The 19,731-nt window shown below is 41.0% G+C and overlaps 1 protein-coding gene across 12 annotated transcripts in view; it reads left to right on the top strand.

Annotated features, from left to right (window-relative positions):
• rab3ip (RAB3A interacting protein (rabin3)) overlaps positions 1–18,840 on the top strand; it is a 56,645-nt gene extending 37,805 nt beyond the window's left edge. For 2 of the 12 annotated variants that reach the window (XM_081364230.1, XM_081364231.1), the window contains 5 exons: positions 6,433–6,561; positions 8,379–8,491; positions 15,110–15,209; positions 17,094–17,163; positions 18,316–18,818. In XM_081364230.1, coding sequence (XP_081220356.1) covers positions 6,433–6,561; positions 8,379–8,491; positions 15,110–15,209; positions 17,094–17,163; positions 18,316–18,395 — 492 coding nt within the window. In that variant the 3' untranslated portion in view covers positions 18,396–18,818. Of the gene's footprint in view, positions 1–6,432; positions 6,562–8,378; positions 8,492–14,900; positions 14,919–15,109; positions 15,210–17,093; positions 17,164–18,312 lie in introns of all 12 variants that reach the window. The other 10 variants (XM_081364237.1, XM_081364233.1, XM_081364235.1 and 7 more) reach the window with 10 other exon arrangements.
• The last annotated feature ends 891 nt before the right edge of the window (positions 18,841–19,731 follow it).

Genomic DNA, 19,731 nt, shown 5'->3' with positions numbered 1-19,731 from the left:
TAGATGAATCTCATGAGAATATTTCCAATGTCCTTTCTAACTGCACACTAAACCAAACATACTGTCCAATTTATGAATTAATCGCTCAATTACATTGTACAATTACATTACAATGTACAATTACATTGAAATCAATTTTCAAAAAACATTTTTCATATGCAGGGCTCCAGACTAACATTTGAGTGCAGTAGCACCGATGCCACTAATTTCTACAGATGGTGGTGCCAGCTCCTGATTTGGTATTGCTGGGGGGATTTCATAAAGTAATCATAATAGTTCATTTAATCAAAACTATTGTTATGCAGTTAGTGCAGTTACTAATAATATAACATTGGTTAATTGGAAATTTGACAGTGAAGCACTGAGGTTGTATTGAGCAGATAAAATGAACTTTTATTAATAACAGTAGCATGCATAAACCTATTTTTTTATAGGGAACATTTAAATATTCTCCTCTTATTGTCACATGCCTGTCCTGTCTTGTTATGCACATGGGTGTTTTGTTATTTTGGGCCATGTGCTCGTGTCTATTGTCTAGCCCTTCCCATCTTGTTATCTGATTATTGGTTAATTTGTCCCACCTGTGTATCTCGTTACCCTCCTTTGTTTGTTCCCCTATTTAGTCTCCTTGTGTTTGTAGTCTTGTGCTGGTTCGTTGTCCTTGTTGCGTGTTCCTGGAGCTCTGTGTTTTTTGAGTTTGTTACCCTGTCTGCATGTCATCAATAAATTCCTCTGCATTTGAATCCTCGTCTCATATTCATCCGTTACGTGACAGAACGAACCAGCCAAATATGTGGATTCAGCGGAGTGAAATTTTTTCTGGTGAGGATAAGGGATCTTCAGTTTCCTTGTTTGAATATTTCGCCAGATGCGCTCAAAGGACTATGGAGGAGGAGAGGACCATGGCAGATGATGGTCAGCAGAAAGGCAAGCCTTCACCGCTGGCCCCGAAACGGAGGAGAGGAAGGAAGAACTCCTCCGTGACTGTTCCGGTGATCCCGAGTCCGGTGGTCCCAGTTCCGGTGGTCCCGAGTCCGGTGGTCCCGAGTCCGGTGGTCCCAGTTCCGGTGGTCCCGAAACGGAGGAGGAGAAGGAAAACTTCCTCCATGCCAGTTCCGGTGGTCCCGAGTCCGGTGGTCCCGAGTCCGGTGGTCCCAGTTCCGGTGGTCCCAGTTCCGGTGGTCCCAGTCTCGGTGGTCCCAGTCTCGGAGGTTCATGTGCAGTCTGAGATAGACAGAGCAGCTGAGACTCTGTTGGATTACCTCGAAAAACTATACAGGATCCTAGAGTTTCCCAGAACTGTCCACGTCACATCTGCCGATCCAGAGACTGTCCACGTCACGTCTGCCCAGCCAGAGCCTGTTCAGGTCACGTCTGCCCAGCCAGAGACTGTTCACGTCATGCCTGCCGAGCCTGTGTCTTCAGACAAGATGGCCGCCACCGAGCCTGTTCACGTCACGCCTGCCGAGCCTGGGTCTTCGGACAAGATGGCCGCCGCCGAGAGTGTACACGTCACGTTTGCCGAGCCTGTGTCCCCTGACAAGATGGCCGCAGTCGAGCCTGGGTCTGTTCCTGAGCCTGAGCCGGTGGTGTCTGTTCCTGAGCCTGAGCCGGTGGTGTCTGTTCCTGAGCCTGTGGAGCCTGAGCCGGTGGTGTCTGTTCCTGAGCCTGAGCCGGTGGTGTCTGTTCCTGAGCCTGAGCCGGTGGTGTCTGTTCCTGAGCCTGAGCCGGTGGTGTCTGTTCCTGAGCCTGAGCCGGTGGTGTCTGTTCCTGAGCCTGAGCCGGTGGTGTCTGTTCCTGAGCCTGAGCCGGTGGTGTCTGTTCCTGAGCTGGTGGTGTCTGTTCCTGAGCCGGTGGTGTCTGTTCCTGAGCCGGTGGTGTCTGTTCCTGAGCCTGAGCCGGTGGTGTCTGTTCCTGAGCCTGAGCCGGTGGTGTCTGTTCCTGAGCCTGAGCCGGTGGTGTCTGTTCCTGAGCCTGAGCCGGTGGTGTCTGTTCCTGAGCCTGAGCCGGTGGTGTCTGTTCCTGAGCCGGTGGTGCCAGTTCCTGAGCCTGAGCCGGTGGTGCCAGTTCCTGAGCCTGAGCCGGTGGTGCCAGTTCCTGAGCCCGAGCCGGTGGTGCCAGTTCCTGAGCCCGAGCCGGTGGTGTCTGTTCCTGAGCCCGAGCCGGTGGTGTCTGTTCCTGAGCCCGAGCCGGTGGTGTCTGTTCCTGAGCCCGAGCCGGTGGTGTCTGTTCCTGAGCCCGAGCCGGTGGTGTCTGTTCCTGAGCCCGAGCCGGTGGTGTCTGTTCCTGAGCCCGAGCCGGTGGTGTCTGTTCCTGAGCCCGAGCCGGTGGTGTCTGTTCCTGAGCCCGAGCCGGTGGTGTCTGTTCCTGAGCCGGTGGTGCCAGTTCCTGAGCCCGAGCCGGTGGTGCCTGTTCCTGAGCCGGTGGTGTCTGAGCCGGTGGTGTCTGTTCCTGGGCCGGTGGTATCTGTTCCTGAGTCGGTGGTGTCTATTCCTGAGTCTGAGCCGGTGGTGTCTGTTCCTGAGCCGGTGGTGTCTGAGCCGGTGGTGTCTGTTCCTGGGCCGGTGGTATCTGTTCCTGAGTCGGTGGTGTCTATTCCTGAGTCTGAGCCGGTGGTGTCTGTTCCTGAGTCGGTGGTGTCTATTCCTGAGTCTGAGCCGGTGGTGCCTGTTCCCTGGCCGCCCGAGGGGTCGTCTCCGCCCTGGCCGCCCGAGGGAAAGTCTCCGCCCTGGCCGCCCGAGGGAAAGTCTCCGCCCTGGCCGCCCGAGGGAAAGTCTCCGCCCTGGCCGCCCGAGGGAAAGTCTCCGCCCTGGCCGCCCGAGGGAAAGTCTCCGCCCTGGCCGCCCGAGGGAAAGTCTCCGCCCTGGCCGCCCGAGGGAAAGTCTCCGCCCTGGCCGCCCGAGGGAAAGTCTCCGCCCTGGCCGCCCGAGGGAAAGTCTCCGCCCTGGCCGCCCGAGGGAAAGTCTCCTTCCTGGCCCCCCGAGGGAAAGTCTCCTTCCTGGCCGCCCGAGGGAGAGTCTCCGCCCTGGCCGCCCGAGGGAGAGTCTCCGCCCTGGCCGCCCGAGGGAGAGTCTCCACTCTGGCCGCCCGAGGGAAAGTCTCCACCCTGGCCACCCGAGGGAGAGTCTCCGCCCTGGCCGGCCGATGGACTGTCTTCTCCACCCTGGCCGCCAGATGGACTGTCTGCTCTGCCCTGGTCTCCCGAACATTGTGCCTTCTGAACTGTCCATTCCCCTTGTTCCACCCTGGTCTGTCCCTCCCGTCCCGCCCTGGTCTGTCCCTCCCGTCCCGCCCTGTTCTGTCCCTCCCGTCCCGCCCTGGTCTTATGGAGCGTCTGGTAGCCGCTCCGTAGGGAGGGGGTAATGTCACATGCCTGTCCTGTCTTGTTATGCACATGGGTGTTTTGTTATTTTGGGCCATGTGCTCGTGTCTATTGTCTAGCCCTTCCCATCTTGTTATCTGATTATTGGTTAATTTGTCCCACCTGTGTATCTCGTTACCCTCCTTTGTTTGTTCCCCTATTTAGTCTCCTTGTGTTTGTAGTCTTGTGCTGGTTCGTTGTCCTTGTTGCGTGTTCCTGGAGCTCTGTGTTTTTTGAGTTTGTTACCCTGTCTGCATGTCATCAATAAATTCCTCTGCATTTGAATCCTCGTCTCATATTCATCCGTTACGTGACACTTATTAAATGTACCATTGTTCTTTTATAGTGTCATATTGAACTGACCGACAGCTTCAATGATTATAAAAGGAGAACTCTTTACTTGTTTTCTGTATAATTCAGTTATAATTTGAAGAAAAAGTTTTTGTTTTTCATGAGACTGTGACTTCTTTTTTCCATATAGTAGGGAGTGGAAATGGCTAAAAAGCCTATAAGTGCTCCTCTGCCACCATCTACTGGTTATAGTGGTAATTTCATGTATTTTTTTAATAAAAGTGTTTGTTCGCCACAAAGTTTTAGTTTTCCTACATCTTACATCGCAAGTCGAGTTCCGGCCTGAAGAGTGAACTCTTACCCGACACATGATGTTGGAGTAGCGTAAACTTAGGTGAGAGTAGACACCTCTCGCGGTTCAAACAAATAGAGCTAGGCAACAAACTCAAGTTCCTCTGACATTTCTCTTTAAAAGTTCTCCTTTTAGACTTCAAATTCATGATCGGTGTTTTGTTTTGCTCTATCCTCTGTGATTTTGAGTTCGCCAATATGTCATGCGTCGGGTCAGAGTTCACTCTTGGGCTGGAACTCTGGAAGTCAGTGATTACAGTTTATAAAGTTATAAATATGGATAATTTTTAGGGGTGTAACGATTCGTTTTAACAACGATTCAATTCGTATCGCGATTCGTGGTTGTCGATATGATTCAAGGATGATATTGGTTCATTTAGACCGATACGATCCGAAACGATTCATTGACTTTTTAGCCAAAAATTTTTGTAAGGGAATCAGGTATCAATTAATTATGGATATAAAACAAACAAGTAAACAACAATTAATGTCAAATGCATTCACATTTTATATGAATAACGTAGGACTGCACGATTATGACAAAAATCATAATTGTCGATTATTCCCTTGAAATTGTAATTGTGATTATTAATTACGATTATCACAACATTGAATGATGTTTTGAAAAGTTTGGCCATGGGACCCACATTTCCCCATGGTCATCAAGCCGCCACCCACCTTTTTAGGAATTATATAGGCCTATTATAATACATTTGTTTACACAAAAATTGTTGACACACAAGTTCTGTCCCCCTTTACTTAACATACAATTTTTTTTTTAAGAATATGACAGGGACTGCGAGGTTAAGCTATTAAATAGCAGTCCCAAACTAGTTTTTGTTAATACAATCTTGGTATGAGCCACCACAGTCATATAAAAATATACAAAATAACCAGTAAGTGGCATTTTGTTATGGAAACAAACAACAAAAGGCTACCATGGTGATGCACAATACTTAGAAGAACTGGTAAAGAAACATGGAAACTGCTCCTGATAAATAGCAACACACATGACGTACCAATAACGTAATTTATTGGTATTTTACTTTTATTTCTTAACTTACTAATTTACGACGTTGCATGCTCGTATTTCTTTTGCGCTTTAGTGAAGTAATACAGCGCGCGCCGGCGCATTTGTGCGTGCAATTGAAGAGTGCGCGCTACTGCAGTTTAGCGGCTGAGAGGACAGGAAACTCCGTTTTTCTGAGGTGAGAGACTTTGCGCTGCTTGTCTTTGCACTGCTGCTGGCGCGTCACGCATGGCGATGACGTCACAGATAGGCAGACTGAATCGAGTAACGTTTAACGCGTTTATCATTAAAAGTGTTAATAAAAAACATCCATATAAAGTCTGACGTGCTTAAATCCAATGTGTTATTTCTTAGTATCAATACAATCGATTCATTACCTTTTAAAACGATGTTAGTTCGATATATGTCGTCCGGAAGGCCAACTTGCCGAGCACAGATCGATGTAGTTGGATCATAGAAATATAAATCGATACATCGATGTAGTTGATGAATCGTTACACCCCTAATAATTTTCTTACAAAAGCGCATTGCTTCGCTTCAGAAGGCCTTTATTACCCCCTGGAGCCGCATGGACTTTACTTTTAACGTATGGATTACTTTTATGATGGATGGATGCGCTTTTTTGGGCTTCAAACATCTAATGCCGAGTTCACATTGCACGATTTTCAAAGTAGTCGGGTCACTGTTCTTTTCACACTGCACGACTATCCAGGGTAACATTCAGTTGCTGGTGAGTCCCAAAATCGGGACTAAAATCGTGCAGTTTGAACTCGGCATAAGTTACCATTCACTCCCATTATAAAGCTTGGAAGAGCCAGGACATTTTTTAATATAACTCCAATTGTGTTTGGCTGAAAGAAGAAAGTCATATACACCTAGGATGGCTTGAGGATAAGTAAATTATGGAATAATTGTAATTTTTGAATGAACTTTGTGTGACCTTCAAAGGAAGATATAGCTGTGTGTCGTCAACATTAAAATGATAATCAATAATGTTTTTTGACAAATAGAAACTATTTGTTAGAAACTAACACATATAGGGAAAACAAGATGGGACTTAGAATGGAGCCTTGAGGAACTCCTGCTGCTCTCAATGTTTGTGAAGAAGAGTCATTTCCCATTTCTACAGAAAAAAAATCTACTAAATTGGATGCTCTAATTCCATGCTCTGTAGTGTTAAATGTTGTGAAAAGATCAAGCACAGTACATACTATAGTACACTGAAGCTACACAATGTACTATAGCTGTGCAAGGTACAGTCTGAAACTTACTTCATAGTTCGCTGATCATCTTCCCCTCAACCAGTGTTCTGAAATGGACTATAAAAGTGGATGGTTATATTATAAAAGTTATAATGGTGGATATTAAATAGTATATGTGTGTTTTTGTCATTTGTTAGGTGGATTCACTGCTCTTCACAGAATTCAAAGCATGGAAAGAGGAGCCGAACCTGGAAAGAAGCTGCTCCTTCCTCGAGCGCATTTACAGAGAAGACATCTACCCATGTTTGACGTTTTCTAAAAGCGAGGTATGCTTCTGCTGTCATCCTTCTGTAAGACTTATGAGCTCCTCCTTCTACTGTTAAAATTTTATGAACATTAGATTCTGTAAATGATTAGCTGTAATGAACTAAACAAACGTGGCAGCTCAGCTAATGGTTGAGAATCTGGGCTAACAACTGAGATCTTCAGCTGCTCTCTGGTGGTTGAACCTACTCATGAATTGCTGAAAACATGAATGTCAGCTATATGAAAGTGTAGTTTGCAAAGAGACATGCTGCCTGTTTTGTGAAGTAATTTACTATAGACAATCTACCTAATTAAAAAACATAGTGCTATATACCTAATGTAACTAATGGAAAAGTAAATAACTGCACATAAGCCAGGGGTGTCCAAACTTTTTTTTAAAGGGGCCAGATATGATGTTGGGATAAATACACACACAGGGCTCCAGACTTACAATCGAGAGCATTGGCACTGGCGCCTCCAAGAATAATATTAATATTGCATGTTCACATTCGCAGTACAACTTCTCAAATCTTTCACTGCAATTTTAAATCTTCGCACCTTGACTTTTGCAACCCATTTCGCAATATATAAGATGCAAAACTAACTTGTGCACTTGTCTCTCTCGTCACTCAGTGGTGACGAGAGAGAAAGGCGGGGCAGGGGAAGGGCGCAAAGGAGTCGTTTTATTGGTTGGCGCCTAGCCGATGAAATGGGACTTCTTTTGTAAGCAATGATGTCAAGACATCCGCCTTTACTGCAGTAAGCAATGGTATCACTCTTTACAATGTCAGACACATAATGGCAATTAATATGATTAGCCTTTTACTTGACAATGTTATCAAACAGCTGATAATGTGCTGCTAATGTTACACAAACCATGTTCCCGTTCGCCATTTCGGTGCATCAGGCTGGCAACCTTCTAACAATCATCAGAAACGCTTTGAACAACTCAGAACTTCAGTGGAGAAAGGCATATAGTTCATCATAACATCTTAATATACATCATACACACGCTATGTTGCTAAATATACCCGATTTTCATATCAACAGAAAAATATACCGGGTAACCGGGCATCTCTCGAGACTCCATTGCTAGTTTGCTATAATGATTTGTTAAAGCCCGCCGGCACGTTGACCTGATTGGTTATAAGGTAGTTTGTGACGTCAGAAACACCAGCAATTTCAAACCGCGTTTTTGACACTGCAGTTTTAAGGAGAAAATACTCAACAATGGTGTTGTCATTTGAATTTGTACATGGTTTGCTTTAAAGCATATTAAAAACACCACATATAAACAACATTAAAAACTTGATTTTCACCACAGGGGGTCTTTTAAAGTCTTAAATTTGTTTTTGAAAAACGAATAGATACCCTGTTTATTTGATATTCAACATTAAAAACATTATACATAACAGATAATCTTGTGTCATATATTGCTGAATAGAACAGTAAAATACAACAATTTATGTCAGTTATAAACAAATGTACCAACACACATGTAAACAATACACACTTAGGTCTTTTTTGTTTTTCTGGTTTATTTTGACGTTTACACATGTAAGTTGTTCTTGTGTTCAGTAAAACGCTATTGCTTTTTTTACATGTTTTTTGGACTCTTTGATAAAAAGCCTTAAGTGGTGTAAGGGATTAACTTATGGTTAAAGATTCAAACTAATCAGTGAATCATTTATAAACTAGTTTATTAAAACGGCGCATGCAAACAAACAAAGCCTCAGTAAATTGAATCAGACTCTTACAAATGCATTTTGAAAGAGAGAGGAAACGTTAATGTGAATAGATCTGTGCGTGGCTGATGTCTAGTTTGTGTGATCCGCAGCTTGGATCGGCGATCCTGGAGGCGGTGGAGCAGAACACACTGAGTGTGGAGCCGGTGGGATTCCAGCCGCTGCCAGTGGTCAAAGCGTCTGCCGTCGAGTGTGGAGGACCCAAGTGAGTGTCGCCCACTTCACGACACGAGGCCCGCCGCTACATTACTCTGTGGAGGAAGTCGTTTTAGAAATCCATATCACTCCTAATATAAGCCATGTATCCTGCAAATAAACAATGAATGTGACAATGGCATCAAATGCATTTAAGAATTAGATTAATGGTTGCCTTTATTTGTAAACTAATTTATCATGTAACACTTTGTTTTAAGGCGATGTAGTTACCAGTGTTGTGCAAGTTACTTCCAAACTGTAATACATTATACATTACTTGTTACTTGTTACTGTTATTTAAAAGTAATTCTTTACCTTACAATATTACCGTCTCAGAACTGTAATGCGTTACATTACCGTATTTTCCGCACTATAAGGCGCACTTAAAAGCCTTTAATTTTTTCCAAAAACGACAGTGCGCCTTATAATCCGGAGCGCCTTATATATGGATCTGGCGCCTTATATTAATGTCTGTAAAACAACCGCTGACTTGTTTATACTTTCGCCTGGCACCGGAGCGCGAGCCTCCGCTGACTGCGCGCGCACCTCCCCAAACAGACGAGGCATTTATACTTGACACAACTGTTTTGTTTTAGACTGAACACCAGACCATGCAACTGATTTAGACGCGAAAACTGGGTGCCGGTGTGATGAGATGTACTAATATCCGTCTGCATCTTCGGATGCGGAGGCGCGCGCGCTTTAACCCCCTGAGGTCGGCTGTCGCGCCGGCGCGATAGGCTCGTTTTTTTCCGTATGAGTGCAAAAAAAAAATAAAAAAAAAATATTAATTTTTATCTTATATGCTTGTGTTATACATCAATCGATCCTGTTTAGTGTGTATTTTTTTGTGTATGCTCATAATAAAAACAAAGTTTTGTGCTTTTCGCCAAATAAAGAAAAATAAACATGATGCGAGTACTGCCTACTCTCCGTCAGTGAAGTCAATTCTGAAACGCGTCCGAAAATGAACTGTAACTCAGCGAATACTCAGTCAAACAGGCATACAGTCACACAGGCATGAAGCTTGAATTCTATTCTTTAAAATGAAGTAATTTTTATAAAAAACAAATATTCACAGTTTATGTAATATACATGCAAAGAGAGAGATGTCAGTCGTTCTCATCTCAGCTCATTAAGTTTTAATGTGCTCCGCCCACGGAGAGCGCGCGCTATTCAAACGCAAATGTGAGGCGATCCAAACAAACCTGTGAAACGCCCACATCAGCTGGATAACACACACCGTGAGTTCACTTTCAGACTTATGTACTTTACGATGCTGTGAGGAATAATACTATCTTGATAATAATCCTGCAAAAATTTACCTCAGAAGTTCTGGAAGTATCATTTCGAGGAGCAAACGGATCCCGCTGAGGAATTAGGTCAGTTCTGTTTGCTTTGTTCTAATCTGAATGAATGAACGCAAAGATGCGTGCTGTTGTGGAGCTACTACAGCTGGCAAAAATACTGTTTAAATATTGATCGCGTTTCTGTGTATGAATGAATGAACGAACGAACGCACAGATGCGCGCTGTTGTGGAGCTACTACAGCTGACAAAAATACTGTTTTAATATGAATCGCGAATACAAAGAAAGATTACACTGGAAATATTGTTACAATTTTAAATGTTGTAATTGTATAACCTTAAAAAAACAAAACAAAAAAAACATATATATATAATATATATATATATATATATATATATATATATATATAAGGATAGATGTAAACAAAATCTTAAAAGGTCATTATAAGCCTTCTCTTTAAATAATTGTATTATGCTTTATTAGTGACACATTTGGGAAGAGAATATATTCCAAATCTGAAAATACAGTATGAGAACAATTAACTGCACAATTACTAGAAATGTTTACCTTGGATATTGTACAATTTGCAAGCAAAATTTGTGAAAAAAAACAAGAAACCAGTTATATATTGTCCTTGCATTCTTGTGGCTAAGTCACACACCTGAATGAAAGGCTCATTACGTATGCAGCCTCATTATGCGGGCCCCATTGTCTCCGCAGGTGTGAATCGCGCCCACCCGCATATGGCCTTTCCAAACAAAAAGTGTTTTACAAGATTTAAATCAATGTATTGTGTTATGTGAATGATTAGGCAGGATGATTTTCACATAATTTTGAAGAAAAAATTCTAGGCAACGTCATCCATTAGTCAGAAGTCTTATTTACATATATTTAGAATATGTTTTATGGCCTTATTTCAGAAACTTTAGTTTTTTGTTTTTGAAAAAAACATGCATAAACATTATTCTATCAAAAATACAAACATGTACATGCAAGTTGTTCACATATTATGGTAGCCCTGTTTGTGCTAAATAGAGTGAATTTACACCTTTGCCATTAATATGTTTATAAGCAACTGAAAAAAGCACAAATGTCAGGGCATGTCAGAACATCTCAAGGACCCCAAAAACCCCTCAGACCCCAGAGGGTTAAAGCAATGACGTCAATGACAATGACGTCGTTTTTGCCGCGCGCGTGCCTCCGCATCCGAAGATGCACGACTTTGAGCCGAATCTGCCCGAGCAGACGGATATTAGTTTTTTTATTACCTTCGCGCTCATGCGGACGCGTCGAGTATAAACAAGGTTTTACAGCTCAGCCACTTGTTTTTTCATAATTTTTTGCAAGTGGTAGATCTTGGTTTACATTTGGACTTTGGATGTGATCTTAGGCTTGAAAAGGTTGGTGACCACTGCATAACGCAAACCCAGTCAAACGTTTGACTGCAGTATCTTCTACTCTATGCGCCTTATAATCCGGTGCGCCCTGTATATGAAAACAGTTCTAAAATAGGCCATTCATTGAAGGTGCGCCTTATAATCCGGTGCGCCTTATAGTGCGGAAAATACGGGTACTCCTTTATTACTTTTGAGTTACTTTCACTATAATAACTACAGAAGTAGAACTTAACATTCTAAAATGTCTAGGGCTGTAACGATATGCGATATAAAACCGAAATCGCGACACTCAGATCCACGAACCTGTGTCGCGGTGTGAGAAGGCAGAATCGGGACACAACCCTTCCAACACCCAGAGTTTTCCTTCCCGTCCAGATCCAATGCTACTACATCTTTAAATTACTATTAGTATTATTTGAAGTTAACATTATAAAATACGTAGACCTACACCACAACACTAGTTGAGGATAAATTCTTTAAAATTGGGCAATTCCAGCGTTATGGACGTGACATTTGCAGTAAAAACTTGAAATATAAATTCTCAGAAAATGCATTTAATACCAATATATTGAAACGTCTGTTTATATATCCATAGGCTACTCCCTTAATAAAGGAGTCCAGACATTAGAAAAATCAGTCTACACATGCGTTTTATATTTAATATGAGGGAAATAGACATGCATGCATGCGTGACACAAAAAATCTTTAACTTTTAGGTAGCAAAATATTTTTTAGTAATTCTGTGAATTACACTAAGCAAACCAAAAGTAATACTACCCACCGGATGAAGAAGGGTTGGCTCTCCACAGCACATAATATATTTATTTTATTTTATTTTTTCGTGTTCGCATTTATGAGGAAAAAACAATGTTATGGACGTGTCAATTTACGGACATGAGTGCTCTGAAAGCGGCACTAAAAGACTGCTTTAAAACTTTCACAGAGACCTCAAACAGAAAGCACAAAGTCTTTCTTTAAAGTGAATTTCATTTTGTATTAATTGTATCTTAATTTTAAGCAATGTTTCATCAACCAATTGCCTGGATTTAATAAATAAGAAGTGAATATAGTAGACGAGATAATCAGGACACGGAGGGGCCGACGCGTGAACTGGAGCTCATCTCATAAATGAACCGAAACCCAGCGCCTACTTGCCTCAAAGACATGTCTTCTTTTAAACAAAACAATTCAAAACGAAAGAAAACAGACTGCTTATTTAATCCGTATGAAATAAAATTTCTCTCTGGCGCGTTCACTACTGCGAAGATCGCGAGTCAGCATAGTTAACTTCATCTTTGCAGCCGACACTAACACAGAAAACACTTGTATATTAATTAACAATTAAAATGTCTCCTTGCTATATTTGACATATTCATAATCATAACTTTTGCCGGTTCTTTGTGACAGCTTTTAGGTGCTTTTAGGGGCTTTTATTGGCAGCGCCACCCTTACGTTTTATATGAATGTATCACCACCGCATCAAAAACATGATTGCGTGATGAAAACATGATGAAAAACACCACCTAAACATAGCCTAACTGGTTAGAAAGAAAACACAGAACAAACAGAGTATTGCACATATGTCCATCTCGCGAATGTAGTCTTCTTCTACCATATTCTCCCATTAGCCACTTTTCCACTGGCCAGCGCGAGCACAGAGACCGAAATCATGCCTCGCGGAACTCCTGTAAAACCTGCCCTAAACACGCCTTTACTGGACCATGTCACACAATACAAGGTACACCAGCAAGAGGGAGATGAATGAAATAAATCGCCATACAAATATATCAGAAGCTGTCATTTAGTCTTTAATTTACAAACACCACATGCGGCTATTGACTGACCATGAACAGGTAATAACTTACTTGCATTTTTCATTCGTTTATGTCTCGCTGGTTTTTTCCCCCCGTTTTTTTTTTTTTTTTTTACAATTAAATTTTGGGCTAAAAGTGTGTTGTAACGCAACCGTTACTGAACATGTACCAAGTAAAATATTACTGAAAATTGATTAGTAATGCCTTACACTACTGTGTTACAGTACTATTGCAGTAAATTTTTGTAACACTTTATTTTACAGTGTCCTTGTTACATATGTCACATGTACTTACTATAGTAAAAACAGTAAATTGTGCATAATTACATGCAACTAACCCTCAACCAAATCCTAATCCTACCCTAACTCTATAGTAAGTACATGTAGTTGCTTAATATTGCTCAGTACATATTTGTGTAATTACACTTCCAACAACGTCACCTAAATGTTGGCATGAAATGGAAGTTGCGATATTGTTTTCTTCCCTATTGTGATGTATATTCGAGTAAAATTACTTCTGGAACAAACAGTATCATGTGTACATTTAGTTCATTATTATTAAAATGTAAAAAAAGACAAACTTAAAATATACACTTTCCCTACTACATTAAAGGGGCATTTCACCCATTTGAACATTGTTTTTTATTTAAAGTGGGTCATATATGTAGTCGAAATGTAAAAGAAATTTTGAATTTGGTGCCTTTGTGACCGAGAAAAGACAAAAAATAACTTCAGGACGCATTTGTATGAAAGACAACAACTCCCACAATGCACCACATTGCACAGCTCCGCAAGCCACTCCCACTAATCCAGAAAGCGCATATCTGCCTATAAGAGAAATCACTCTTCCGTCTACAAGGCTAGCTACCACCAGAGCTTGAAATTAATTTCACATTCACACAAAATGTCTAGTTAGTTGGCGAACTCATTAGTGCATTACTCCTCGTTTGTATTTCTTTCGAAAAGGTGAATTATTGCATGGTACCTGGATGTTCAGTCAGAACATATGCGGTGCGAAACTAGGAAACTTGTTCACAACACAAACGTCCGTGTCCTCGTCTGATTCAGAGATTTCGTCCAGGAGAAATTGTCATCGTTGAAATTCTTTGCCGCAGACGGACTCTATCTCTGTGTTCGTAGCGGTTCGTAGCTGCATAGTGAGATCTCCGGCGCCACCAGTCCGCCCTAACTCGAGCCAGTCCGGGCTCCTCGTCCGCGGCAGGCAGGTCTTCAGCCTCGGCTGCTCTTCGCTACTATAATGCTGCTTGTAAAGGTAGCCACAAACACCTGATTCAAGCATCCGACTTCCGAAATCCTCTTCCTGTAGTCTATATCATATTGAGCACTCTCCTCCGCTATTGTCATAACTTTACATCTGTCTCCACAGCGCCTGTTAGCTTAGCTTCAAACAAGATGGAGGATATTGCTTTCAGTTTCAGAGAGTAAAGTCCCACCCACTGATCTGTAATAGGTCTGTAGCGTGAGCGGGTCCCGCCCCCTGGGAGAGATGAGGAACGAGTGCTTGTAGTCTCAACAGAAATCCCCCCCTCTTACACTTCCTCCTACAATGACGCAAAATGACGATTTTTGCGTCATTGTAGGAGGAAGTGTAAGAGGTAAATAACAGATTTCTCCCGTATCAGGGAAAAATGAAAGAGTGTTGCACGACCATTCAATAGTATGACTGGGTTTCTAACAATGCAAAGCTTAATGCAAATGGGTGAAGTGTCCCTTTAATTTACATGTAATCAAACCGTTATTATTAGATATGTATCTGAAGTTTGTCAGATCCAATTTGTTATTTTTATTTAATGTCTGTCTGCATGACTTTCATTCGTCATTCTTTTTTTCTGTTCTTTTGTTGGTTTTGTTCTTATTCTGATGGGCTCTTCCTGTGGCAGGATGGCACAGACTCTTGTGTAAGTGAATCGTGATTAGACCCTCGGTCCCCCTGATCTGGCCCGTGCCGCCCTGTGTCTATGTTTCAGGGAGTTGTGCTTCATTTAGTTATTCACCCAGGTGTTATAGTCGTAAATCCCTCCTCAGATGTCCATCAAGTTTGTGGTATAATATATTTCTAATTGCTTTCAATCTCTTTCCCGATGTGTAGGAAATGTGCCCTGTGTGGTCAAACCAAAACCTGCAAGCACAGAATCAAGTTTGGTGATTCCAGCAGCTATTATTACGTGTCTCCGTTCTGCCGCTATCGGGTGAGTATCACATTTTTGGCTTATTATTCGATACACATTCTATTTACAAATGGCCGCGCACAGTCTTGCATTAAACAAATGTGGATAGGCTTCACAACATCTTTGTTTTGTGAAATATGGATGCTTGGGTTGATAGATCTTCAGAAAATATATATATATATTTTTTTGTATATTCAAATGAGATCAGCATAATTATGTGTATAGAATTAAAGTTTTGAATATCAAAATCAAATGTATTTGAATTAAGACCATCCTACCAAATTGAGCAAGATAAAAAGAGCATAATTGACCGTGAAACCTACATTCGCTTCAGCAGATTCGGCCTCTTTGAGAAGATGACTAGATTAAAGACTCTACTGAGGAAGACTCACCTGGAGACTGAGACAGACCAAAGACAAAACCTCAGAGATAAAATACAGACTACCGTTAAAGTCCCCCTGTGGTGAAAATCAAGTTTTTTATGTTGTTTATATGTCTATGTGGTGTTTTTAATATGCTATAAGACAAACCATGTGCAAAATCATAAGTCAACTCCATTGCTGAGTATTTTCTCTTTAAAACTGCAGTGAACCAAAGACCGTCTCAAAAACGTGGTTTGAAATCGCAAGTGATTCTGACGTCACAAACTACCTTGTAACCAATCACGTCAACGTAGGGGCGGGCTTTAGCATATCATTAAATATTCTCTGAAGCAGGGGAGTCTAAGAGTAGCCAGGTTATACCAGTATATTTTTCTGTTGATGAGAAAAATCTGGTATATTTAGCAATACAGTTGGTGAATTATGTATATGATGTATATTACTATGTTATGATGAATTATCATAAAGACAGTGGTCTTTTGCCACTGACATTCAAAGTTGTTCAAAGTTTTTCTAAGGATGCTGATTTTTGAAAGGCAGGCGACTGACTCTGAGATGGTGAACAGGAACATGGTCTGTGTAACATTAGTAACATATTATTAGCTGATTGATAACGTAGTCAAGCAAAAGGCTAATCGTATTAATTACCGTTATGTGTCCAACGTTGTAAAGAGCGATACCATTGTTTACTACAGTAAAGTTGACCCGACCGAGTGGATCTGAGTTGGTGCGAGTGATCATTTGCATATTTCACCCTTGTTTGGAAAATGTTTATGTAAATTTTACAAGTTTGCCTCCCCATCCAGTTTTGATAAATATTGTCAATTAATTTGGCTTTTTGCTTGTGATTGTAAGGAGTGAATGATTAGGGTCAATTACCATAAATATTATTAGTCAAATCCTTCTAGTTTTGATTGTGTTGGTAATGTTTCCATCCAAAGTTGAGACCAAACGCAGACCAAACTCTATTAACACGGTCATGTTCACTTGCTTTCGGAGGCGGATGCCTGCTGTTTGGTAACGCAGCTGTGTAAAAGAGTTCTTGGAGGGAACTAAACAGAACCACTTTGACGACAGACTTTGCATTTCAGAACGACTAAAAGAGCATTTCAGATGCATCAAGGAAATTATTCTGTAAATATGTTTCCATCGTAGTTTATGTGCATGGTTTCTTATCAGATAAAAAATGTATTTGACTCAGTTGAGCGCATACGTATTTTTAACGTGCGTTTTTAGAATTTATGCGCGCATCTTGGCATTTCCATCCAGCGTTTTTTTTAATGCAATATCCCAAAATGCGAATAAAAATAGGTGGATGGAAAAATAGTTATAGTAAAGATATTTCACACTTATATCAAAAGAATTAAATAAATATATAAGTATATCTTTCATAAATCTGAAAAACAATAGATATCTGTGAAGAAAATGAAGCCTGTTATACCATAATAAAACTTGATTAAAATCAGCATGAACTGAATTCCATACATCTAACTGACACACTTTTCTTCTTCTCTACCTATCTCAGATTACGTCCGTCTGCAACTTCTTCACCTACATCCGTTACATCCTCCAAGGACTAGTCAAACAACAAGATGGTAAGCTAATAACTTATAATAATATTTAATATAGAATCATTTATCTTATAGACTTAGATCGTTCAAAGCTACATATCAGCATCCAAGCTTGATGCTGTTTTCTGCATGGATTTAATATGGTCATATACTGTAAGTATCCGTTTTAGTTTTAATTATAAAATGACTTATGGTTTTACAGTATGAAATTATCATATATTCATCTGAACATGAATATGTGCAAGTTCTTTACCAAAATATATTTTGATAAAAGCTTTATTCAAAATTCAAGTATATTAAAAGATTACAATTTTTAATTTGACAAATTTGTAATATTGCGGAATTGAGGCATGGATCAGGGTCAACTGTGTAAGTATGTTATATACATGTATAGTATGAATGTGTCGCCATGTTGTCATTATAATGTGACCTACCAGTGTCAGTTGCGTCGCTTCACCTCCATTCATAAATCCTCTCCCGTGGGCTCATGGTATAGTAAAGTGTCCATCATGCACACTTCAGAATCTCGCCAGAAGTAGTAGTAGGTCATCCGGGGACTTTTCGCCTACTGTTTTTCGAATACTATGTATTCGCACATACTATGTTGGCGTACTGTTTTTCACATACTATATAGTAGGGAAGTATTCGATTTCAGACACAGCTTAGGTCTTTAGCTAGCGTTAGCATTGCTGTACTCTGTATTCTTACAGCTACCACAATGGTGTTAGAGACTGTACTGCCATCTATTGACATGGATCATCATGAGCGTCTCTAAGATTTACAGAAATTCACTGATAAGGGATGAATTAAAAGCGAACCAGCATTAAATGTATAATTTTCTTTTTTTCGGTCCAGACCAAAAGAACCAAGAGAACCGAACTACAAGTGTGAACACCCTAATGTCCAAACGGATCAAATCCTGATTAAACGGATTAGAAAAGGTTTAAACCACCATAATCTAAATGAAAATTAAATCGGATTTGGCCAATTCATTCCGGTTGACATGGTTACATGTGACTTTTTTTATTCCGACTGTGCTGCTAGTCCAATTATAATCAGATTATTAAGGTCTGTGTAAACACAGCGATTGGTAAAAATAAACATGCATAAGCAGATGTTTGTTCTTATGAAGGTTTCCCCTCTAAAATTGACATAATGTTGTGTTTTTCCAAGCAGAGCAGATGTTCTGGGAGGTCTTGCTGCTACGGAAGGAGATGTCCAACGCCAAGTTGGGCTACTACAAAGACGAACTGTGAACAGAGCCATAACAGTCTTGGGAACGTCATTGTCTTAACCTGGCCACTCCTTGACATGATGGAGTTTACCTGTCCTGTCAGAGTGGCTTCACAGGGACCACCACACCTCATCATATTTATTGAAGCAGAAGGACGAGAAGACACTAAAGCATGAACTGTAGCTGGAGGTTGTGTTCTCTCTGAAGAATCTTTACAATGAAGGATGAAACACATTCAAATAAACGTGTCTCAACCTCTCTTAGATTGAAATGTTCAGTGCTATAGCTTGCTGTGTGCTGTTGTGTTTGTGTATCTGGAATGTTCTGTTTGTATCCTCTCAGACTACCGTGTGTATTTCCTCATGAGTCTCATCTAGCCTCCTTCATTTTGATTTTAGTGCCTTTCTGGAAGCCTGAATAAAGTTCTGCACCTCCAGAGGAGTATAAACGCTGGTTTTTGTCCTCATAAAGTCAAGGGCTATCAAGTTTTGAAGACAGGCAAGAGTGACACACTTGAGAAGTGAAAATGCAATATATCAAAAGAAAGAACAGACCATCTGCTTTTAAACAAAAAAAATCCCATTTTATTCTAACTTAATGCATTATTGTTTTCAATAACGCTTGAATGTGGGTAAGTTTTATATAAAAATGCAACATTTTGAGCAAAAAGCTGTGAAAATCATGTAATCATCAAAGACTACATCCAGATCGGATTCAAAGGGATGAACAAAACAGATGGAGTAGATCGAGTCCATCAACACCTCCAAAGCTTGGACAGTCCTATACCTCGTCCTGGGTCGAGATTACATTCAGTAACATTAGGCAGTTTTGATTTACTGATGATCACAATATTTTACTTAAGCCTCTTTTTACACTGCTATCACTTGTTTCTGCTTCTTCTTTGCCTGTGTTTTGATCAGGAGCAGTGTTGCCCGATTGAGTCGATGATTTCCTGCCCAAAAGCTCTCCAAAACCCACCCAGTCCAAGAAAAACCTGCCCAAAACTTTAACAATGTTTATGAGCACAATTTGTATCTCCAAAAAAAAATATGACAAAATAAAAATAAATCAATTTCACAGGAAAACAGGGAAAATACATTAAAGAGAATGACTAAAATGTCCAGGAAACTGTCAAAACGGCAATCAAGAAATTAACCAATGACTTTGACCCCAAAAACGCATGCATCATTTTCTATGTCAACAGTAAGAATACGCCAATTTAAGTGCAAAAAATGCCCAATAAGTGATCGAAATAAGCAACGTGATTAGCAGACATTTCACACACATTAATGCACACACCACAGCCAAAATGTGGCATTCATTGATACATACTGTACGATAAAATAACAAGAATGAGC

Source organism: Scardinius erythrophthalmus (assembly GCF_964197995.2).
Source record: "Scardinius erythrophthalmus genome assembly, chromosome: 4".
Taxonomy (NCBI): Eukaryota; Metazoa; Chordata; class Actinopteri; order Cypriniformes; family Leuciscidae; genus Scardinius; species Scardinius erythrophthalmus.
This window is presented reverse-complemented; position numbering and strand designations above follow the sequence as displayed.